At 38.1% G+C, this 26,300-nt stretch overlaps 1 protein-coding gene across 2 annotated transcripts in view; it reads left to right on the forward strand.

Moving 5' to 3' along the window:
* The window catches only part of atos (atossa), a 108,979-nt gene that overhangs the window by 7,970 nt on the left and 74,709 nt on the right, over positions 1-26,300 (forward strand). For both annotated transcript variants that reach the window (XM_067147228.2, XM_067147227.2), the window contains exons 2-5: positions 16,611-16,816; positions 19,967-20,160; positions 20,347-20,575; positions 21,314-21,477. In XM_067147228.2, coding sequence (XP_067003329.2) covers positions 16,613-16,816; positions 19,967-20,160; positions 20,347-20,575; positions 21,314-21,477 — 791 coding nt within the window. In that variant the 5' untranslated portion in view covers positions 16,611-16,612. The remainder of the gene's footprint in view (positions 1-16,610; positions 16,817-19,966; positions 20,161-20,346; positions 20,576-21,313; positions 21,478-26,300) is intronic.

The raw sequence follows: 26,300 nt of genomic DNA on the forward strand, positions 1-26,300 counted from the left end.
ATTTTGAAATAGTAAGGAAACTAGTAGTTTTTTCCCCCTTCCCAATATTGTCCCATTGGTGTATGATAGTAGCATACATCCAGAATATTGCTGGACTCCAGATAGAATCAAGACACAAACATTTTATGTAGAGAAATCATTAGGAATGTTTCTCAAACTTGAAAATGTATTCAGAGAAATGTACCTTCTTCATCTTCAGGGTGTGGAAGTGCAACATAGCTCCAAGTATGATTATTTCTCAAATAATTTACTTGCCTCTGAGGTATGGTATGGAGGTAGGGTTGCCAGATGTACAGTTTTGCTCAGAACGTTGTGTTTTTCTCTTTTGTTCCACATACGGTGCACCCTTTAAACTGTATGCCAAATATTCCATTTTTCAAATATCTCGGTTTAGATAAAGAGCAGTTATGACAGAGTACAAAATTTTCGGTATTTTGACTAAAGATCGGTCATCACAATTCAGAATAGCACGTCTAGCTGTGTGCTAGCAGTCTTAATCTGCATGTAGAGCATGTAAAGAATGGGGGAATCTTTTTTGTTCTAAAGTGACTCGCTGAGCTTGATAGCTGCAGTCGCTTAAGTGTGGCCAGTATCCAGTATTCGGGAGATAGTGGGTTTGAACCCCACTGTCGGCCGCCCAGAAGATGGTTTTCTGTGGTTTCCCATTTTCACACCAAGCAAATGCTGGGGTACCTTAATTGAGGCCACAGACGCCTCCCTCCCACTCCTAGCCCTTTCCTGTCCCATCGTCGCCATAAGACCTATCTGTGTCGGTGCGGCGTAAAGCAACTTGCAAAAGTAAAGTGATTCCCTTTAAATAAATTGAATGATTTGTTTACTGGTGAAATCATAGCCTGTGAAAATTTTAAACATCTCTATGAGGTTTGAATTAATTTATATATGTAAATGATCGTAGTGATTCTAATGCTTTTTGTATTGATGTATTTAATAACTCAGTTCAGCAAGATTTTAAAGTTAGTGGAGATGTCAAGAGTGATGAATATGGATGAAGCATTCAGAAATCATTGAAATAGTTGATTTGTTTTCTGGTGTGGGTGGTGTTGATGAAAAGCTAACAGTAACTCTCCAAAGTAAAACAATATCAGAGAGGTGGATATATATTACAGGTTTAATTGGCCCAGAAAAACTGAACATCTCGATGGTACTTTAGTTTGTGTTCATTACGGTATATTTCCATCAAATGCATGTAAGGGCAATAATACCAATAAAATGGAGATGACAGAAGTTCTGTAGATTTTTTAAAATGTAGGCTACTGTTCATGTAGTTCAACTATGAGGAATTTCACAAAAAGTTTTGTTGAATAAGAAATTGTTGCAGACTGCATCTTCAAATGACAAGTACTTGTGAAATGTACATTTCAATTTAAAGACTAACACATTGTTAGTTAGTAATAAATTAAATAATACACACTGTTTTATTATTACTGGTATTTATTAGTTAATACATCAATCGTGATCGTGAACGGATAGAAAGCTTTGAAATGTGGTGCTGGAGGAAAATGTTAGCGATTCCTTGGACAGCTCATCGCACGAACACATCAATCCTGAACCAACTTCAGATAAAATTTTGTCTGTCGTGTAAGGTCTCTCAGCGGATTGTATGCTACTTTGGGCATATAATGGTAGTCTTCAAAAGCTGATTGTTGAAGGCAAAGTCCAGGGAACCAGACGAGGACGAGTACCAACGTGATGGATTGACATGGTCAATGGCCCCCTACAGAGTTCTCTCGGAGCAACCACATTGAAAGCTTTAGATAGGGAAGAATGGCGGAGTATGGTTCATCGGCTAGAGGGCTGAATATTATGATAGTCACGACGCCTCAGTCATGAGGCAAAACGAAGAACATCCCTAGTCTCTTCTATCATTCATTACATGGCCATGGTGTTTTATTTTTATGCAATATGATGATGATGATGATTTGTGTGGCCTCTTGTTGGGTTGCAGACCTGGAAAGTCATTTAGACAGTCTGTGCACCAATTTTAATGTGGTGGTTGTCTTGTAGTAGTGAAACAGAACTTTACTAGACAGCTCCTGCGGCAGAATTTTATTAAGTAGATACACACTGCACTGATGGAGGTCTAAACATGCCAAAAATTATGAAATGAGTTAAGATTGTTTGCCTGTCTTTCAAAATTGGACTTCCTAGGCCAGGATTATCAAACATGGGATCATGAGTGAACTACTTGAGCTTTAATCCATTGGAACAGCTCTTACAGAAGTAAGAACGTTTGGTGCAGACAATGCCAGGAGAGTATTTGTAATGAAGAACTGGGGCATAACTGGAAGATAATTGCATACATATTGGAAGAACAACTGGTGCAGACAATGGCAGGAGAGTATTTGTAATGAAGAACTGGGGCATAATTGGAAGATAACTGCATATTGGAAGAATGACTGGTGCAGACAATGGCAGGAGAGTATTTGTAATGAAGAAGTAAAGATGCAGAAAATTTGTCATGGAAATATGTATCTTTTTATTACATTGTCTACATTTATCAACCATGCATAATGTTTCAAAACAATAAAAAATAATTTCTTGTTACTATTGCTAGCCTGGCTTTGTAAGGCAGGCCCTCCAAGCATGGGCAGAATGTCATGTATGGGAAACTACATGTTGTAGTTAGAGTGTGTGCAAATTGCAGGGATGTTGAACACAGCATAAACAACCAGTTCCTAAGCCATCTACAGTATATATTTAAAAAGTTTACTAAAATCTGCTTTGTCCAATCTATCCACCTGTTCTACTGGACCTATTTGCTTCATTCTTTTTTCATTATTTATTATTATTTTTTTTTTTTTTTTTTTCTCCCAGAATTACCTGCCAGGGAATTATCAGACATTGATAGGTCTTTAAGTCAAGTCAACATTGAGTAATCCTAAGTGACCAGTCCAATAATTGCAAGCGAAGGCTTACCCTAGCCCGTAATACATTCTGTACTTTGCGGGTTAAGTGTTTAACACTTTCATTGTTATTCTGATATACACTGCCACCAAAAGTTTCTGGACAAGCATTGAACTGTTAAAGAATGTAAATGAAAACAACATACCTATACAAGGAATTGACAAATACATATTCTAAAACTAATATTTTACAACAACAACAAAACTGTTTTTACATTACGTCTCAGCAAGAAATAAACAATATTCACCAGAACACATCAAACTCTCTTCTCATCAAAGAAACCTCGCTTTGCTGCAAGTACACTTTTAAATATTCTCGGCATTCTCAGAACAGGTTTTTCTAATACTAATGCAGGTATACTTTGCCGGGCATTCTGCAAGATGTCCCACAGCTTTTCCGATGAAGGGCACACTTTTCTGACTTGCCGATCCAACTCCTCCCAGAGCAGCTGAATTGGATATTCCATTAAAACAATTCCCCGGAGTTTTGTTTGTTTTGAAGATAATTCATGCAATAGAGAGATGTGTGTCTGGGGTCATTGTCTTGTAGGAGGACAAACCCACGTTGCTGTCCAGATGGAAGAGCATAAAGTGATAGGATCGAATGGTAGCAGTTTTTGTCAAGTGTTCCTTAAATTCGGTGCAGTCTACAAAGTCTGCTGAACGTGAAACGACCCCAGGCCATCAAAGAGCCCCCTCCATGTTTCACTGTAGGTGTTACACAGTATGTTTCATTTTTTCCAATGCTGAACGTTGAATATAAACCAATATTAGACACTTCATGATTATATTATAATTCAATGAGTGTATTGTAATGTATTGGAATAGGTGGTTATAAATAAAATAATTTTATAATTTTAATATATCATCTTTAATACGGTTTTAATATGAGTTTAATTACATGTAGAATATAAACTCGTTGCCATTGCCCAAAAACCTTCGAAATTTGTTTACAGTAATATATTCTGTCATTAAAAAATCGTTAAACATGTTTGTGTGGGTACATATGTTTTGTCCAGAAACGTTCGGCCAGCAGTGTATGTAATATCCTTTGTCATTTCAGTGCATGCAGCCATATTTGATCACTACCTGTCATCTGGGGGCGGTAGAATAACACTCACGGTATCCCCTGCCTGTTGTAAGAGGTGACTAAAAGGTGCCCCAAGTGCTCTGAACTTTGGAGCATGGGTTGGCAACCACGGGGCCCTTAGCTGAGCCCTGACATTGCTTCCACTTACTTGTGCCAGGCTCCTCACTTTCATCTATTCTATCCAACCTCTCTTGGTCAAATCTTCTTTTCTGACTCCGACGCTATTAGGTTTGCGAGGGCTAGGGAGTCTTTCATTTTCACACCCTTCATGGCCCTTGTCGCCCTTTGGCTGATGTCTTCAAATTTTTCTCTCTGATTAAGTGTGATATAGAGGATGGTTGCCCAGTTGTACTTCCTCTTAAAACCATCACCACCACCACTCACTACCTGTCAAGCCAGAGTGTAGGAGTATGGAAGTATACTATTTTCTCTCTCCAACCTTCCCCAGCTTCTAAAGATACTACTAAATATATGGTCAAAACACAGTGAATATTGTATGGAAAGAAGTGTTATAAACTCTATTACGAATGATCAGTTATTATGTACCACTATTAAATGTCCATAAAACTACTGAAAAGGTCAGGCAAAACAATTACTACAGCAGGCATATCAAGAAGAGTTATCTGACCTATTTATAACGAATGCTGCGGAGTAGCATGGGTCACTAGTTTAAGGCTAAAAACTTGACCTGGCTGGGAATCGAACCCAGGGCCATCTGAACCAAAGATCACTGTTAGCATTCAGTTAATGTTTAAAAACTTGATATACTGATTTAGTAATGCTTTCTTTTCTTTTTTTTTTTTTTCTTTTTTTCATTACCGTAATTACCAAACTACACAGTTCTAGTACGCCTCAGACTGCTCTTCAATTCATTGATATCTACTTGTTTTGATCTCTATAGATTCAGAATAAAGGCAGGAAAGTTAATTTTCGTCTGTTTTATTGTAACTTTTGTCGCATCAAGTGGTTCTGTGCAATACATCTTCTCTAAAAAAGTAGTGCAATACATCTTATTTAAAAAAATACATAAATTGATTATAATATTGATATAGCATACCGGTAATACATTTAAATTATATTTCACATTTAAAACTAATTAAAAATTTGAATTTCCCATGTTATGAATTGTTTAGTTTTAAGTACCATAAAAATCACAATATGTAAATGTATTGATCTCGTACAGTTTTGCACTTTTCCTAAAAATAATTCTAGTTAAGTCATTCAAGAATCTTCTTCAGGAATTGGGGAAAAAAACCCATCAAAAGTTGCTCTAAAAATCTGCTGACATTATTCAATTTACATTGACATTTAACCTTTTGCTGTATAACTGTATATTTCCAAATTGAATAAAGTGATTCCTATCATTCTATAACTTATTTTTTTACATACCTTTAGTATCCTTATGTCTAAAATATTGAAAAGTGATAGCTGTTTAAAGTAACTGCAAATGTTTCTTACCAGCTGGTCAACGCTTTTGTCGAGTTAAATTATTTACTGCTAATAGACATATTTCTTACTTATTTAGTGTTAATCATTGTCCTTATTTTTCATTAAGTCAGACAAAATAAGACAGTGTTAAGGAATATTTCTGACAATTTAATATTGCTATTAATGAAATTATAGACCAGTCAGTAACAGCCAAATGTAATGATCTCTACTGACCTTGAACTTCCACTTCTAAAATAAAATGACATGATTGGAAGAAAAAAAATCTTTTACACTTAAGAAAATGCACAAATAATAATTCTAGTTCACCTAATTCAAAAATATTAATCACAGAAAAGTTTCCGCTTGAAAGATGAGCAGAATAAAACATATGAGAAGGTGCACTCAGTTGAGCATATTACAGAATCTTGGTTCTTATTGTAGTCTGTGATCGACTTTGTTCTTTTCATGCACTTTAGTATGTGGAATATATCACAACTTTTACTGCACAACACACACACACACACACACACACACACACACACACAATCTGTCTGGTTTGTGAAATCTCTTGTTAATACACAGCTTGTAGTGAAGCCGTGTACTGAAATTCTGGCTATTACATGTCTTTGTTTCTGGCTCTCTCTGGTCCAGGACTTCACCATAGCAAGCGAACTGTAGAATTCTGGCTGTATTTCTTCTCTTCTTATTTTGGTTCCTGAGTAGCTCTCGATATGATCCTGTTGATGATAGGTGGTGTTGGATCCTAATATCCTCTATGAAGTAGGTTTCTCCCATTATTTCGTATAGAAGTCATGATGGGACTGTAGAGTGTACAAATGGTTACAAAACCAGAAAAGAGCAGACCATATAGAGAGAAGCAAGGAAACAGGCAGAGGATGTGAGGATTGACCCTTTCATAGCTTTAAGGAAGAGGAACCTACCCATTACAGGAGAAGTACCAGTAGAGGCATGGGAAAACCACTTCAGCAAAATTCTAAACCAGCAACAGAAAGCTCAGGCATATGATCCAATAACAGGTTCACACGTATGCTCCAGTAATGGAGGAGGAAGTAATGCGGGAGATAAAGGAAGGGAAAAAATAAAAAGCCAGTAATGGAGGAAGGAAGGCGGGCGATAAAGGGAAAAAATAAAAAGGCAGCGGGACCAGACAATATCTACATTGAGCACCTGAAGAATGAAACATATTGAAAAATGGATATTAATCGTGAATAAATTATAATGTTCTTAGAGCCAGTCAGTACTGAAAATCCACAGTCTGTTTCCAGTCATTCAACCAGGTCAGGAATGGAATGAATGAAGCCCCCATCTAACGGCGAGGATAGGAATTGTGCTGGCTGCCAAAGCCTGTTGCACTCCTTTGGGGCAATGATTAATGACTGACAGATAAAATGAAATGATACTGGAGAGTGTTGCTGGAATGAAATATGACAGGGAAAACGGGAGTACCTGGAGAAAAACCTGTCCCACCTCCACTTTGCCCAGCACAAATCTCACATGGAGTGACTGGGGTTTGAACCATGGAACCCAGCAGTGAGAGGCCGACACACTGCCGTCTGAGCCACGGAGGCAAAATATTAGTTAAGTAGACATGTTCTGCCTCGTTTAAAGGTTTTCTCAGTGCATACTTCTTTTTATAAACAACTTGTACAATAGCATAGTTCAATCACATTAAAAAATCCCACTCTATATAAAATTATGTAATAATAAAATATAAGGTGAGAGACTATTCTAATCAGAAATTATTAAATCAAGGCAACAGTAGAAATGAAATTTAAATCAAAAATAGAAAACTAAAGAACTGGAAAATGCCTAATGCCTTTTAGTTTCTTGGTCCACCCTGTGTGGGTGGGGGACCATATCCCCTGCTTCTTGTAAAGAGGCGACTAAAAGGGCTCTCTGATGTGGCACAAAAGCATTAAAAGTTCCAGAGAGTCGCATTTCACCATCAGGGTGGCATGTAGATCACCCCCCTCCCCCATCCTACATATTCTCACATTTTGCCAGTTGTTGACCTTCCCAAAAATTATCTTTGACAGCAGGGTATAATAATTTCCCATTACCACGTGGAGGTTCAAGCAAATTTCATATCTCCTTCCCTGTCTTGCGTGTATATCTTGTAGGCCATTTGCAGCTTGTATGGCTTATACCATATGCTTTTGCATAAGATCTTTCTTACTGTACTTTGTGGGACCTATAACCCTCGGCTGGCTCTACGCATAGACTTCTTGGGCTGCACAAAAAGAAAATCTGACATAATCAACAACTTCCTCAGAGACCAACGGACATTCTGAATACAGTTTTCTCTCATCAGATATTAAATCCGCGTCTGAAAGAATTTTTACAGATTCAACACTGTTTTGTTTTGGCAATTTTGGTGTGTTGCTGTGGGGAAGGGGGGAGAGTCATCGTGGCTTATACTGTCCAGTAGTAGTAGTAGTGGGATGATTGCACAGAGATCTGCAGAAGAGAAAAGAAACTGAGTTACAATACAATGGATGTATTTTTTCTGGCAAGATTAAGGCCATTAGGCCCTCTCTTCCATCTAACCCTGTTTATATATATCCGCAGGTACCAAATCTATAAACATAATCCGGTAAGTATTGATATCATAACTATTTGAAGTCGGGGAGTGTTTCTGGTCACCCTGTATTTCCATATCGGCGATACTCACCGTTGACGGACTTGGCATTAAAATTATAAATTGAAGAATATCTACATTATCTTAGATCGTATGAAACATGGTAGATTGAGAATTGCATTATACAACTTTTGTAATTCACACATTTTAGATAGAATTTGCATACTTGTGAAAAATGAAATATCTGTTGTTATTCACCATTCTACAAAAACGCATGAAGCATAAAAGAAATTATATTTAACATAGCTTTTGTTTGTATAGTTTATCGATATAACTAATAATGGAGAAATTTAACATTACCCATTTCCCCACCCTGTAGTAACCAACTGAATTGTCGCTGAACTTACTGTAAATGCAGAGTTTTTGAAAATTGTGTTCTGAATCTATAAACTCAACCATATTAATGGCCTATAGTGGTCCATATTGACTACGTATAGTGACAATCTCGCTACACTGAAAACCAGGATATGAGTCTGCCTTGTTAATTCTAGGCTATAAAAAAAAACCCTGTTATAATACATATCTAACTGTACAGGTTTTGAGAAAAGATACTTCTTCAGAAAAATATCAACATATCAGTATTTCAGCAAAATGAGAATTTGATGACTTAATGTTTTAGGCTGAAAAGGTAATCAGCCTTATAAAGTGGGAACAAGATGAACTCTTGAAAGATTGTCAGGATAAGTGAGAAGAGTAAACACCAAATGTCGCTGGAAATATTTTACATGCTGATATCATAAAACACTGAGTGTAGAATCAAGCTTTTTAATACTGTAATAAACATGAAATCTTTTTGTATTATGCCATGTGAAATGAGAAAAAATGTATTGCAACAATAGTGGTTAATTTAACAAAACTAAAATTGCTTTAGAACTAAAAAATACGAGAGATCTAGGTGACCACCGAAGTGCTGAGATGAGGAGGCCCTCCATTTGGATGCACTGTGTGTGCTGCTAAACAAATATCTCAAAGGGTAACATTCCTGAAAACTGGCTAAGTGCCAAAGTCATTATTCTCTTCAATGAAGGGAACCCTATCTGCCTGCCTGCATAGACAACTGCCAACCTATCAATTCATTCTTTGTATTGTCTATAAGCTGTTGACCAAACTTATCACCAAATGCTTGACACACAAATTTGACTCCTATCAACAGTAGAACAGACTGGATTTAGAAAAGGATTTGGTACCACAGACCACCTCTAGAGTATTTGGACACCTATTGAAAAGAACAAGTACAGTATGTCTAGCTTACATCTACTACCAGAAATGATTTTGGTTCAGTTGAGACATGGGCAGTGTTAACGGCTATGGATCAGGTAGGAATCTTCTTCAATTACACAAAGCTTATCAAAAACTTGTAAAACTGTAACTCTTTAGGTCAAAATTTACAGTGACTGGAGTATGGAAAAAATATCTACGAATAAAGGTGTCCGGCAGGGATGTACCATTTCTCTTAAAACTTGGCCCTGGAATATGCCTTTTAAGCAGCTTTCATGGGAGTCTAGTCAATGGAGCTTACCAAAATCACCTATGCTTTGCAGATGATGTAGTCTTTATAAGCAGTAATCCAAAAGTAGTAGCTGAAATGCTTCAGGAGCTCAGCACAATGTCCAAATCAATTGAGCTGTACATAAACCTTACAAAAACATAAATAATAGGCATAGGCCATTCCTGCATTATATTGGATGGTAACCTTATTGAATCTGGTGAATGTCCACTTTGGCCACACTATGTTGGGGGGGGGGGGGGACAAAATCAAACGGCAGAACTCGCATGTACAATTGGATAGAGTTGGGCAGTCTACAGTGAATCTAACTACTACTCTCTTCTGTCCTCTGGCCCATTACCTTCCTGCTTTCAGACACACTAACCATGCAGGAAATTCTTACCTTGGGCAAGAATACAGAGGCTGGATCATTTGGTGTGAACACACACAGACCAGTTTGAATTTAGACCCATCAATCCTATCAAATATGGATAAAATAAAATAGGAGGAATTGGAATTACAAGTTAAAATATAAGGGTATCATAAATATCACATAATGTAGATGTTGCCATGGCAACTTGAGACAGGAGGCTTGTGCATGAAGGTTAGTAAATTAATAAAATAATTGCCCACGATGATGAAAGGAATTAACAAGGAATAAAAATGGGACAAGGACAATAGTATAAGAAGTCATACAACTTATGTAAATCAGGGAAGATTCCTGAAAGTATGTTAAGCTGAACAAAATTTTAATCATACATGGCTCCAGAATAACACGAGACTTATTCACTTACTTGTAGTTCAGGATACTAGTTGGGCATTGGAAGAGAAAAATTCACACCACAAAGAGTGTTCAGAACAAAATTACAAACTGTGCAAGACCTTTCTTTTACTAAAGAGCCCAAGACTCTCAAAAAATATAGCTCATCAGAATGTCCCCTGAGGAAAGATAAAGTAAAAATAGGGCCAAGAGTAAAGGTCATGGAGATCCAAAATAAGATAAATGTTCCATTTTGTTGGGTACCTGACATCATAGAAATGCTTAAGCTCTAGAATGGAAAACAAAACCAAAATGTAAAGATAAAAAGGGAGAAAATTGAAAACGGTTAGCACATTAAAAAAGTTACAAAATAAGCAAAGTACAGTATAACAGATGCACTTTCATCCCTCGCGTGCAAGCAGTCAATGCAACAAGCCAAAAAAAATCCACATTATGTCCATCATTGGACACGGTAATCACAGCTCACATGGCCAGAAAAATATTATGTGCAGTAATATAGCACAACAGACACCTTTCCATTGATATCTCCAGAGGATAATACCAATATAACTTAGTTGGTCTGTTATTGGACATTATAAATTTTCCAGCTAACTCATTCCTGGTTGCCAGCATTTTGCCCCAGTGTGCTAAATTGGCTCATCAGTTGGTAAATAGTCCTATCAAAAAGTACTACATAACAAGTTATTGAGAATAAAATTTCCAGTCATTCAGGTCTTCAGTTTTACCGTACTAAGAGAATTCATGAATTTAGTCTTTACATTAGATGCCCTAATGAGTCAGAAGAAAACTAAACATGAAGACCTACAATATTGAAAGCTCATAAAAGGGATTAACAGTGACATTAGATTGACCATTGTTTGTTGTGATGTGCTTTGTCTCTTCTGCTGCCACTCATCTGACAGATGGGATTACTGCTGAATCCTGGTATAATAGCCTGCTTGAATATTGGTTGGAGGTGTCTGGATTGTTGGATAATTTTCTTAGCATGCCACAGAGAGTGTTCAGAACAAAATTACAAACTGTGCAAGACTTTCCTGTTACTGAAGAGCCCAATGTAAGCCTCTCAACAAGATAGAGCTCATCAGAATGTCCCCTGAGGAAAGATATTCTTATATTACTGGTATGTAACACACTGGTTGGTTCATCATAATATTACAGCTACTTGATCCCTATTCTGAGACACCGATTGGAATAAGCAGTGTGCACACTTAACAGAATTTGTCAGAGGAGTGTTCACGGTTGTCTGCATCCTAGTCATTCCAGCTCTGGAACTTGGCACTGTTAGAACAGCAGCATAGTACTGTTCATTAAAAGTGAGAAAATATGCATTTTTTGCACTTGATTATTTCATATGATGGCATCACTTTTAATTGCGACATTCCAGTAGATTAATATTGCATTCTGACAAGAACACTGACTTCATTGTAATGACCTAGATTGAGTTCAGCTGGGAAAACTGCAAAGACAGTCTTTCTGAGGATGTAAAAATATTATTAAAAAAATAACAAGCAGGTGGGAGAGTAAGTGTCTGTCATTATAATAAAAACTGCTCAACTCAATTTTAACTGGCAGTAAGCAAGGGAGCCTGTCATTGTAATGAAAACTCCCTAACTTGATTGTGACTAATAGTAGCCAAGAGGACCTGCCATTACAATGAAAATCCTCTAACCTGGTCTTCACATGAGAACTGATGTATGGCAACTTCCCCGTTGTGTTTCTGGGGTAATGCTAAGAGCTATGCAGCAGAGTCCTGCAGTGAGGCCCACCGCACAGCACACGCAAACCTACGGACTCCAACAGCCCAGCCTGTGCATTGTCGTCTTCTTCTGACGCGGCAGCTTACTGGCTAACAGCACTGGTCCCACTCAGACCACCGCAATGTTCATTTCACAGTTCATTTTGGATCGTTCGCTATACAAATTCCCATATGCTAATGACAAATTTTAAAGTACATTAATTGCAGTTTGAAAGAAAACAAAGGTCTCTCCTGCACTGAAAAAATAATAATTGTTACGGGGTTACCCGTGCAGCAGAAAGAGGTTAAAGAAGGTGCGGGCTGGAATGGGTCTAACTAAATTGTCGAGAATTGAATTTCAAACTTAAACTGAAGGTTATATTTTCAGAATTTCAAACTTAACAATTTTTTCATGACAATATTACAGGTACAAGTAGCAATCATCAAACAAGATAGGGAAAAAAAATATCAAAGATTCAGAACCTTAACACTTTGGGCTTTAAGCCCCTAGTTTTACAATTTTACAAAGAGGAACTATATAATGAGGGGCAGAAATCCCCTAATTCAAGAGCACTTGCTCCGAAAATCACAATATCTAGCCTCCCAGAGGCACACTTTACAAGTGCAAAAACTTGGAAAAGAGCTAACCGGCTCTCAGTTTCTTACTGCCTACTCAAGGCACCATCAACTTACAAACAATGGCCTCTCAAGGCACAACTTGCGATATGAAAACTGATTTATACAGGGGTATTTAATACCCAGCCTACCGGGCCTTCATGGAAACGAACAGGTTAAATAACTGGCCCAAACACAAAAGGAATGGAAGCACACGGCATTCCAATATAATGAACACTTAAAAACCTAAGGGCTCTAGGCCGATGAAACAGGGACTATTCCCAAACTACTGAGGTGACTCGTATAGAAATTACTTTACCGCATTACAGAATGAAAAACAGTTATAAAAATGCAGTCACCTCAAACCAAGATGAAGAGGTGCTCGAGAGGGTACATCTCTCTATATCCCTGATTTACAGTTAGATTTTATGAAGTTTTTACATTAGCTGGCAGAAAGTTACATTTTTAGGAAAGTAGGTTACATAGTTAACAATTTGGACCTTTTCCTTGGGTTAAACTGCAGAATTAGCAAGAAAGATGTTATGTGGCCATTACCTTGTAGATGTACTGCTGACCAATGAAAAAGGCCTCCTGCTTTGACACACACACACACACTTCGTAAGATGACGATCAATTGGCCAAGAAACGTGAAAATACGCAGTTTATAAACCCTCAGGGAAGGTTCGAGACCATTCAAGATTAAACTAGCCACACCCTCTCAAGTTTATTGGTTAATTTCAAAGTTACACTCAGAATCAAAGAAGAAGCCGGTGGTAGGTGGAAAATTAATTACAGAAATTAGGGATTGGTTAGATTCAAAACTGGTGGAAATAAAAAGGAAATATTGCCAACCCAAAAATAAATGAACATTAATCAGAAAAAAAAACTTATGAATACAAAACTTCTTTGAATTAAAAGTTCTTATACCACGCACCAGGGTGCATGATCATAGTTTTTAGTAGTGTCATCTGTGGAAGAATGTACAAACTTCTTGATGGATAGCAAACAAAACTCGTAGAAATTCAATCAGTTCAGGAAACTTCACAATAACAAAATTACTCAATATTTAGGTGGTGACATCTGAGTAAATTTCTAAGTTGGTGTAGTTTCAGTTTCACTCTTTTGCCAATAGAGGAGTTAATTTAGGCGCAGAATTTGAATTCGCGGTGTTGGGATGTACCTGCCAGTACAATAATAATAATCATCATCATCATAATAATAATAATAATAATAATAATAATAGAACACACAGTAACTTCATTAGAAACTCTAATATTTGTCTGTAATTGGTATCAAGTTAACTGAAAATGAATCTTAAATAACATGAAGCATATTGAAGGTGGTGGTGGTGATTGTTTTAAGAGGTGGTACAACTGGACAACCATCCTCTATTAACGCTGGTCAGAGAAAAATTGGAAGGGATCCAACACTTTGAAAAACGAAGATATTGGCCAAAGAAAGTCAAGGGTCATGAAGGGCATGAAAATGAGACTCCGTAGGCCTCAGATGCTCTAATACCATTGTGGTCTGAAAACAACAAGAGTTGACCAAGGGAGGTCGGATAGGGTAGATGAAAGTGAGGAGCCTGGCACAAGTGGAAGCAATGCCAGGACTCTGCTACGGCTCCATGGTCGCCAATTCACACTGCCAAGTTAGTGGTGCCCCTTTTGGTCACTTCTTACAACAGGCAGGGAATAACATGGGTGTTATTCTACCGCCCCACTCGCAGGGTTTCGTATTCAAGGGGTCTATCTCGTGTTTAAATCAAAACGAACTAGAATACAAACTAAAACATGAAAAAACTTGAACACGGCTTTTACTTAGTTGACGTGTGTAGTTTATTGGTCATTGATTAATGGTGGTGGAATTGCTGTGAACAAAAAGAACAACATTGCCTGGGTGCAGAAGAGACCACCATGCGTTGAGAATGAAGCCCACTGAACTGAAATTTATCTCTGAGGCTGAACTTGGCGCTTGCATACATAGAACTTTATTGGCGATTCGGTGAAGTTTTTGGATAGTTTTGTCCATTTGTCCTCCAATAGGATGCTATATATTCCATTGCACAATTTTGGTTTAAATATCTTTCCAGCTCATCTGTTGGAATAGGAACATCTTCAACGTCAGCCCACGAAGCAAACTTCATTCATTATATTGGCAGATTATGGCATAGTCGTGAAGTTTGATGACCCGGGAAGATGGAAATGTTCATCATTCATACACGCCTTGTTCAGATCGTTCAGTACACAAAATGAAAATCTTTCCCATCACTGTCAGCTACAGGCTTGAATACCGATCAAGTATGACTTTTAATGTTCGGATCTGGTTCAGAAGTCGTGTATTGTCTGGTTTCTAGTTTATCCTTTACTTCACGTTTTCTTGCCAAAGTTTCTTTTGAAGCCACAGTCCGCATTCATTTGCAAAAACAATAGACGGGGAAGTCGAATAGAAAATCACACCAAACGTGATTGTCTCCACTCGACTGTAATGCAATTCACTCAGCCCATAGCACAACTACAGCACTGTCCTTGGCTCACCGCGTACAAACAACATAGTGCTGTCCAGATCGGCTCATGCGATGATGTCATGGGCTTCTTATGTTAGAGCCTTCTAAAGCCCATTGCCATCTATTGCCGAAACAGCTCATGGACTGGGCCGCAGTGCAGTACTCTGTTATGCAGTTTAATAAAATCTTACTCGCAACATGTACACTACTTCACCTAGAATTCTGTATGTAATGTAGAATTGCATAGCAAATTATGGGTACATCAGCTAGTTTGTCATATAAAAGTAACAGCAGTTATGAAAATTGGCAGGTTTCTCACAGCATAAGACAAGTTCAAAGAAAAACCTTTAAATTAAACTATGGGTGTGAATTTTATGGAATGAAGACAGAATATTCGGGGGACTAAACAACTCATCTAACCTAGAAGACCTGTACTAAACTCAAATTTATTTCAAAGTAAAAGCTCAAGAATCGGATGAGCCCACATTGCTGATTGAAAATAAAATAGAGAATTGGTCATCGTAGAGCAGTGCTGCAGGACTCTGAAAACTAGGGGGGGGAATGGGAATGGCACCGCTTTTCCTTTTTACAGACCACCAACGTCATCAGCACCCATGAACAGACTTTGGTGGATTGCAAACTCTTGTGTTATTGAGCAGTGTTAAACTAAATACGAACTTCTGATCACAGAATACAAACGCATTCAGTACTTACATTACACTTCCAGTTATACAGTATGATTTTATTTTAAAATATCATCTTTAGTAGTTTGAAATATAGAAATTTACAAAACTTGTTTAAATTCAATCCCCAACTTCGGGTGATAATATAAACTGTTTAAGCACATGCATTTATATGAAAATGATGAAAAAATAGGTTCCATTTACTTGAAATTTTCTAACACATGCACCAGATCTCTGTAATCCTTTGTTAATACCACTCTTGACTATATTTGATACTATTGAAGGAGGGATATCAAACAAAAATCTGTCAATTTAGTGAAACCTCCTGATGTTCCACCACAGCACAAGTGGCCACAATTAAGACTCCACCCTGTCTTACAGCTTGAATGACCTCACACTGCAGTTTTGGGAAGTGGTTAACAACTTAACGTGTCCCTGACATAAAGACAAAACTGTCAACAGTTTTGCATGCCTATTGTAGACATATCACAGTGAAAAGGTATAAATCCAGAACAGTCCTACTGTTGGCATTTGATCCAAGTCAAATCAGAGTTAATTGTGTGTTTCAGCACAGCTTTGAAATTTACTTAAAAGTAAAATTCCTGCCTAACATTGTTAACCATTTTGTATTCTCTGCTCCTCTCATGAATGTGATTTAAGAATTTTTTAAATGTGAAAACTTTATTTGTGTTTATTGTTGCAGACATGCGTTCCGTGATGGAGGTGGAGGATGGTCTGGAGCCACATGATGTGTTTGTGGACCTGGGTGTGCTAATAGTGGAGGGACGCATCCCAGGAGGAGCATGGTCAACAGGTCGTGGCTATGGTGAGGGGCCTCATTGTGCTGGTGTGGGACTGCCAACGGGAGCAGCCGCTCGGCATGACTGTGATCCTAGTAACAACTTCCTGGTGAGCAATTTTAAGACTTCATGTTACTTTGTTGTGTGAGGTTGGAACATGCTAAGCAGCAGTGCTAGACTTGGATAACTATTTTCTACTTTCATGCAGAGAGAAAACTTGTCAGGCTTGTATTTCCTATTGTCACTGGTATTATTCAGTAGTAGAAAGCTTCATCAAGGATTATATTAAATGATTCAGGGTGAAAAAATTCTTGCAATTCCTTTCAATGCAGCAACAAACATAGTGTAAAAAAAAAAAATCTATCCAATAATTGCAGGCTGTGGTAAAGGAGACCAGTACAATTAAAATCAGGATAGGAACCTACACACCTCGCAATTTTCATACAGAGATAATGGGAGGAAAAGTAAATGTAGTTTTATAAGCATATTTTAACTGGTGAAATTCAGAGTTTCTGTTCTGCTTGGTGATGATGATATTGTTTTTATGTTCCACTAACTACTTTTATGGATTTGGAGAGACACATGCCAGACTTTTGTCCTTCAGTAGTTCTTTAATGTACTCATAAATCTTTGGACAAGAGGCTGTTGTATTTGAGCTCCTTCAAATATCACCAGGCTGAGATTGGATCAAACCTGCCAAATTGGACTCAGAAGGCTGGTGCTCTACTATTTGAGTTACTCAGCCCAGAGTGTTAAGATCTGTTTCATTTTTATCTTATGAATAACAATAGGGGTGATGGAATTACAACATTATGTTTGTGCAAAAATTCGAACTCTGGTTCATGCATCTTCATGTTTCATTATCTCCAAACCGTCAGATTGGGTTGACATTGTGGGGCTTCTTTTGAGTTACATCAGAGGATATTTGGGTAGCAAACCTTGTCTAGACCAACACTGTGTTGCTTGCTCTGGTTGACTCTGGATGAAAATTGTGAGTTAGGTTTGTTTCAATCATTGTATTTGTCCTAATCCCTGCTGTGAATATTGGATGGCATCTTTTTGTACACTCTGTATAGTTCATTCCATACCAGCATACATTATACAGTCACTCGCATAAGTATTCATCCATCTGTCCTTTTCATATATTGAACACCAAAAATGCATTACAAAGCCCAAGGTACATTCAGAAACAAATATGCAGTGTATATGCAGTATATATTTACAATAATAACAGCAGAATATACCCTCTTGCATGTCAATACTCTTTAATAAAAAGTGAGTGTGGTTGAGCTAGGAAATGGCAACACAAAAGTATTTGTCCGCCTTGTGCACTGTCTTGTATAACGATTACAGCATTGAGGAAGTCGGACACATCGCCAAGCTCAGTCGATCAGTGCAACGGACTGTGTCAGTGAGTCAGCATCTAGTGTATGTCCCGAGTACAATGGGTAAGATAAGGGAATGAACTGTTGTTAGAATGCGAATGAATTATCCAACTCCACCAAATTGGTGATTTGTCATAGTAATTGCTGAGAAAAGAGGAATACCTCAAACTACAGCCACAAATATCATTCACTGATACAAGACCAGTGCAGCTGTACTCAACAGAACAAGAACTGGACGGCCAAGGAAGCTGACAGCAGAAGAAAGCGAAGCATTATAGGGTATGCACCGTCCAGCAAAATCCCCATGTGTCTGGACCTGAGCTTCGAACAGATGCACAAACTTCCACTGGGAAGAACATCAGCACAGACACCGTACGTGTTACACAGAGCTGGTTTGCAGGGGTGTACAAGCTGGCAGAAGTTCTGGATAAGTGAGGTGAACTGTAAGAAAAGGCTGGCATTCACCAAAGAGTACGATAGTGGGTGCTTCTTCCAGCAAGATAATGATCCCAAGCACACTACTTGGGTTGTTAAGGAATGGCTACTCTACAACACACCTCGTGCTGCAGATCCCATCCCTGTCCTAGCACTTAAACCCCATAGAGCATTTATGTGCAGAATGAAAATGTAATACCAATATAGTTGGTCCGTTATAGGAATTTCTAAATTTTCCAGCTAACTCATTCCTGGTTGCCAGCGTTGTGCCCCAGTGTGCTAAGTTGGGCTCATCAGTTGGTAAATACCACACCTTCCGAGACACATATGGCTAGTGCATGCATACTGTGGAGGCCACTGCGTAGGCTACTTGGAACCACCGGCAGTGCCAATGCAGAATGAGAGACTTTGTCTCATTTTAAAAAACTGATGCCTGCCTGGCCATCAGATGATACAAATGTTGATTCCCATAGGGAACCTGAAATACACCTACGCTAATGCATTATGGTAGGTATGCTATTTACCAACTGATGAGCCCATCTTAGCACACTGGGGTGAAACGCTGGCAACCAGGAGTGAGTTAACTGGAAAATGTAATGTCCAATAACGGACCAACTAACTATATTGGTATTATAAATGTAATCATTCGGGGCAAATATCTCAGGTTCCCTATGAGAATCAGCATCTGTATTATTAAAATGTAAACCAAGCAAGCAGCGTATTACAAATAAAGATGATCTGAAGCAATACTTCATGGAAGAATGGCACAAAATTGGCCTGGAAGTGACAGGAAAACTGGTAATATCTATGCCAAAACACCTTCAAGCCATGATTGCTTCCAAAGGACTTGTGACGTGCTACTGATATTTAGGAAATGACTATACATTCCTTGTTCTTATTGTGGACAAATACTTTTGCAATGTGACTTTTCTGCAAGCAATGCGATTGTATTTTATTTGTTCCAAACATCAGTGCTTAGAGTGCTACAGGCTACATTATATTCTCAGATGTTCAGATAGCAAATAAACAATATTATTTGTTTACAATTAACTTCTTTATGGTATTGGTGCTATTGGGTATTGTCCTCGCGTGATGTGTGCAGACTAATACTTACGTGAGCGGCTGTATTCCTACCCAAGAACACATTGCTGTCATTTGTTCAAAAAGTGAAAAGTAATAGTTTCTGTAGAGATGGATAACTTTTTGTTCTTTGATAAGTTGTTTGGAAGACCACAAGTAGTGGATAGAAATAATGTAATTTTTCCATAGAAAATTAAGAAAAAACAGAATAATTATTTTTGTCTACTTTTCATCTAGTATTACTTATTTTTATATAATAGGAACAAATCATTAAAAAAAGGAATTTCATGTCATCTTCAAGAATTTTGGAATGCAAAGAGCTAAGTTTTGTCAGGTTATAAACTAAATGATCTTTCCAGTGTAAACGAGCTGAGAATTTCCGCAAGCACATGGAACTGCTCTGGCAGAATAGTATTCCTATGTGTATTGAGGTCTTGCTATGTCCGGATTGTCCATGTGGAGTTCAGAAGGCTCAGAGTTCTGAAGTTGCCAACATTCCAACTCCAGCAGATTTGCTCCTGGAGCAGTGGATGATAACTGTAGTTTCCAAACGGTAAGTGGCTCCTTCTGGAAAGCATCAATTGTTAGTTTAAAAGAAATTTGTGTACACATTTCCTCTTACAGTTTGTTTTATAGATATTTGTAACTCTGTGATTGGTTTCTTATTTACCATTCTGAATATTATGGTGTTTGTAAAAAAAGGTTGGCATAAACTGTTGAATTTTCCACTTTATTGCAGTTGTCCAGAGGCACCTCAGATTTCTGTACGTGGCTTGTTCCAAGCTGTGCGCTCACAGCTACACTTCTCTCAGTTGTCAGCATGGTGGAGTAGCAGCCAGGGTGTCAGTCCTGCTCATGTGAGCTATCGGGTGACTGTTCCAGGAGAGGCATTTGCATCTCAGTTCCAGCGCACAGCAGTGGAGCACAGTTTCCCAGTTGCAGTTGTGGCTCGTAATACAGCCATTAAGGTAGGTAATTAGAAATATACTTTTATTTAGTGGTAGAAGGGGAGCTGTTAAAGATTCATCGACCAGTACTGATGATTATTCAGATTCTGCAATCGGTGCCTATTCTGTTAAAAATATTCTGTAGCCACTCCAGAAAGAATATTTTGTATTATCTTCTATCCTCTAGACCTGTTGGTTAATGCTCATTAGATTTTGTATTTATCACATAATTCATCATTTTTATAAAGACTTTGGTATTTTATGTAAATGTTATTCCCTCTGTCCCATATAGTTTGTCTAGCAATGCTTCTTTTTTTAAATAATTCCTCCCTCTGAAGGCATGTAATATAGACGTTCTGACCTGCAATGTTTCCTGTACAGAATAGACTCCTGTTCCTTCCTTCTTAATGCTGACTAAATGACCCCAGGTGGGCCGATGACCTTCGATGTTAGGCCCCTTTAAACAAGATCATCAAATGACCCCAGGTGCTTTGTCCTAATTCTGGTCCCCTTTTTAAAAAATGAAGTTCTTGCTGCTAAAGTTGTATTGGTCTCTTTTGGTAATCTGAATTAATTTTTAGTTATTTAATTCTTTTTTGAGCTTTCATTGCACAATTTCCATCCGTAATGGAAGCTTGCTCCATCTAAATCATCTACATATTTACTGTTGGTAAACTAGAGATAAAGTCATTCCTAACATCATGTTGGTGTGGTTGGTGATTGCTCACGTTTCAGACTTAGAATGTGTGTTTGTGCCAGGTGTTGGTACGCACGCTACCTCGTATGGATGCTGTTCCAATTCTGGCATGTGCGACACATCCCAGTGGTGAACAGAAGATCTTGGGCAAGAATTCAGAGACTGGTCCCCTTCCAGGCACTGCAGGAGATGTCAAACCTACCTTGGAGGAAGCTGGACGTTGGGGGTGAGACTATTTTTCTCGTCATAGTTTTGTTCGACTTGCAAACGTCGTGTATTTATATCCTGTTCAACCACTATGGATGCTTTTCACAAGCTTTTTTCCTCAAACGTTCAATCACTGAATAAACTGAACCTGCAAAACCGGTCATGTATAATGAAGTAAACTTTTCAGGAGGAAGAAAAAGCACTTTGGGCTGATAACAGCTGTTAGGCCCTTTTAAACAAGCACAGTCATCATCAAAAAAATACTATCACCACAACTGTACTTGTACGTAGGGGTATGAGAGACTGTTCTTGATTCTGTTGTTGGTCCTGTTACATTGTGGTTGTATAACTGTTGAAGTACCGTAATTACACCCAACGAAGGACACACGGTTCTGCAATAGGTACTCATAGCGAATTATGACCACACCTTTTCTCGACCTGGCTAGTTTTGTTGTTCAAAGGAACTTGTTGATTACTTAACTTCAACTCCAGTTAAATATGATCTGATTTTATAATTACAAAGCAGTGACAAAATACATTATTACATAAAACAAGATCATTGAAAACATACAGTAATATAAGACTCACTGTTTAGAAAATCTGTTCGTACAGCAGAAAAAGCAGTTCAACATTTCTATAAACACACCATAACTTGTTTCCAGTTTGCATTCTCCTCAAAAGAATAAGCGTTTTGTCATAGCAGAATAAAGCAGGGCTCAGCGCTGACTGAAACTCACTTAAGAAAGATGCATCAACCATTTTCATTGCATATCAGCTTGTGGCCTGTTATCTGTTGGGAGTGTTTGAGACCTTGCTTGCCCAACCATATGAATGGCAGATGCAGTGGCTACCATAGCCCAGTCTGTTATTATTCAGGCTGTCATAAGAGGTGATTTTCCTTATGCGTGAATGGTTTGAGACTTTTTTCAAATTTTGTTTTATCAATTTTCAGTGACGCTGTGTACAGACTTCCAGGCTCTCTTTCATTTAACTTTGCTTTCCTTTGTGGTAGTGGCTGCCAGTCATGACAATGGCTTGTTTAGAAGAAAATCCTCCCCCCTTTGTACAACAGTGCCCTTAAATCTGCAGCAGTCAGGTCCTCAGGATTTTCTCCTTGACTTGATCATTGCATAGTTCTTGAATGTCCACATCAGTGAAGACACCTTAATTACAGGCAGGAGTTAATCTGTGATACTTTCTTTTAGTACAGCATTAATTGGGCTGCTCGTGGTTGTCATTATCTATGGTAAAATAATGTTTTTTGGAAAATTAGAAAAAAAAGAAGTAGATTAATCTGTTTAAGCTGAGTCTAGCCAAGTGCCAGATGGATTTCATTCTGCTAGATTTCCATTCTAAAAGTGTTACTAATCTAACATTAGGGTTCTGTTTTCCATAACATTGGTTCCCACCCTCTTCAGTCTCCTTAGTTTTCTGAGCTACAAGAGTTAACTCCACTTAACTTTTCCCTCTTCCCTCTATGATATGCAAGAATTCATGAAAAATGTTGCATACCACTGCGAGTGAACTGACAAATTAGTGCGAACACTAAAACAATGTGCATGGTGAAGGACAGTTGTTGCATCATAAGTGGCTATGTGACCTGACAAGGAGCACAGGATCATATACCTGTGCATTTCCAATGATGTAGAGTTGTAGAAAATGAGTTCTAACAACATGTGACTTTCATATTGCAAATGCTACGAGTGAAGCGCACTGCACTTATTGTCAGCATTATGACACACCCATTCAACCAAGCAACTGCACACGTTGGACTCGAACGACTGGACTTCATACGTAGGGCACGTGAAACAGCACATAGTAATCTTTACAGCAAAGTTCAGGCAGATTCCACCACATACGTTACAGCAAGCAATAATGACTCGCCCCTACCATGCTCAGATTTGCATTAATGAAGGAGGTGGTCATTTTGAACATTTGCTTCATTAATCAAATGGCCATGCACAAGCCCATTGCACTTCTGTCGGTAATAGCTTATTTTATTGCAAATAGCTCTTTCAAGAGCTACTTAGAAACTAACATAACAGAATACCTGCAACATAAGAACTGTTCACGATTTAGATTGTCTTCAACAACATGGCTCACACGAATATTTAGCAACAAAATAAAAAAAAAATAGTCCAATATTGTACTCAAACCTCCGACTAACGCACACTGCCTTCTTTCTCTAACTTAGACACGCTCGGCTATCACGGGCTGTCATTCGGCAGTGTTATATCAACACTACTTATAGTCATTTACCATCATTCGGAATTGTATCATTAATGCTAATTTCGTTGACACAGATAAACTGATACAAAGTGTAGTAAGACAAGACATCGAGCCTAAGTCACCGTTTTTAGGTTAGGCTATAATCTGCAGGTTGCATAAAACTGAGTGAATAGGGGCAGCTGAGCCACTCAGTATATATGAGGCTGACGAGATTACATAGTTTGTGCAAAATAGTATAGGTTTCATAATTAATGTAGCAACATAATATATGCAAATATATGTTCGTATATATTTTTATATCAAATACTCGGCTTACTTAGAGGCAGGTGAGTTTTCATGCACTGGCTTGCCTGCTGCCTTTGTTCAACAGAGAATTACTACTTCCTTTCTTGAAAGTTTACTGTAGCAATAGTCCATTTATGGATATTGTTTCAGTTGCGTGTAGTGACCTGTGTATTGCTAAATTATTTCAGGTCTTCTCTCAATGTATCTGCTGTATCTTTGGTTTGGATGGATTTTTTTCTTTGTGTAGTAAATCATTATCCTGTTGGTTGAATGGTGGATTGTTCATTTTATTTACATACATTATCATTATAGACCGTTAAGCCTTTCAGCATTCAGTCTGCAAGCCTCTGTGAATTTACTAAACGTTGCCACAATCTTCTCTTTGCAACTAGTGCTGTGGCCTCATTTAGTTCTATACCTCTTATCTTTAAATCGTCAGAAAGTGAGTCTAACCATCATCTTGGTCTCCCTCTACTTCACTTACCCTCCATAACAACAGTCCATTATTCTCAAAGGTAACCTATCCTCCATTTGCCTCATATGACCCCACCACCGAAGCCAGTTTATGCGTACAGCTTCATCCATAGAGTTCATTCCTAACTTAGCCTATCTTCTCATTCTGCGTACCCTCCTAACATTGTTCCCCCCTGTTTGTGCCAGCAATAATTCTTGCTACTTTCATGTCTGTTACTTCTAACTTACGAATAAGATATCCTGAGTCCACCCAGCTTTTGCTCCCGTAAAGCAAAGTTTGTCTGAAAACATACCAATGTAAAAATAGTTTCGTCCGGGAGCTGACTTCCTTCTTACAGAATACTGTTGATAGCAACTGCGAGCTCACTGCATAAGCTTTACTGCACCTTGATTCAGTCTCGCTATATTACCAACCTGGAAGAACACACATCCTAAATACTTGAAATTATCTACCTGTTCCAGCTTTGTATCACCAATCTGACATTCAGTTCTGTTGAATTTATTGCCTACTGACATCAGTTTAGTCTTTGAAAGGCTAATTTTCTTAACATACTCATTGTACCTATTTTCAAGTTCCATGTCTATTCCTCTCGTAGCATTTTTTCAGTTACCTGGCGCATACTGAAAATCTGATCCTCACAGCCCCTCTGTGAACGCACTATTAATGCCTTGAAACAAATTAAAACCTATTTAAGGAATTCAGTGGGCAACCAGAGACTTCAAGACGAGGGTAACAGATATATTTGCTGAAATGGACAGGCGGATTGAACTCGTTTACAAGAATATTGTTTAAGGTGACTTGTACGAAAATCTATTTATTTCTTATTTCTCTTATTAAATCTACATAGCAATATATGACAACTCCCACTGCCCATTTAGTCTATATTTAAAAATAAAACGAGTGCATGTAGGATTATAGGTTGTTACAGGATTTGTCTTAGTTTCAGTCATAAATATAATATTGAATGTAGATCTGTATGCGTCGAAAACAAAATTCCATATATACACTAATGTGATTAAAAGTTTAAATTTTAAAAAATCTGTCTCCCCCCTTACTTAGTTCACGCTTTGCCGCTGATCTTGGCTAGGCTGATGATGGTCCTTATAGGATCGAAACTAGTACCTTGTAATAGCACATTGTAATGTTTTTGTAAACATCACATGATTGTCAAGTATTGAGAAGGTGGATTAAAAAATTTTGTACTTATTTTATGTGTACTCTCATTATGCTTTGAAATAATGTGAAAATTAGATCATACCTGGGGAAGGAATTCTAGTATAATTTTAAGGTGTGATATCTAGTATCACATGCCCCAGGGTGCACAGGGATACTGCACTTCCTGTAGTACAATCTTGTCAGATACTTTTTTTGTTTCTTCAGACAACCTCTACATCTTGTCAGGTAGGGGGTCAGTTTTCAGTGACGGGAATTTTAGCAGGATGTGTTCATACATTTCTCCATCCCGATGTGATGGGGATGGGGGGATCTTCAGCTGGTGCTCTTCGCTGTGGGGGGCGCCTGGTGAATGAAATGCGGTAAAGTGGATGTTAGTGATAACATGTCAGAGGGCTGGAGAGGCTGTTCTGACTTGGGTTGGGGCTGAGATTGGGACAGGGGTAGGAGGTTTATGACACTTCAAGATAGTGCCTAGAAACTGTGTGTATGAACTTAGATAGGTAATTTTTGTCTGGGTATTGGACTTCTGGAAGAGACTGAAAGAATTGAAGAGCCTACACTGTAGTAAATAGAAGAAAAAATTTGTCAGCCATTTACAAGTTTTCCTCATGAAGGGGTCAGTTGTCTGTTCCATGCATGTGTTGATTGTAACCTACTACGGATACTGGTTTCATCGT

This window comes from Anabrus simplex, chromosome 5, assembly GCF_040414725.1.
Source record: "Anabrus simplex isolate iqAnaSimp1 chromosome 5, ASM4041472v1, whole genome shotgun sequence".
In the NCBI taxonomy this organism is placed as follows: Eukaryota; Metazoa; Arthropoda; class Insecta; order Orthoptera; family Tettigoniidae; genus Anabrus; species Anabrus simplex.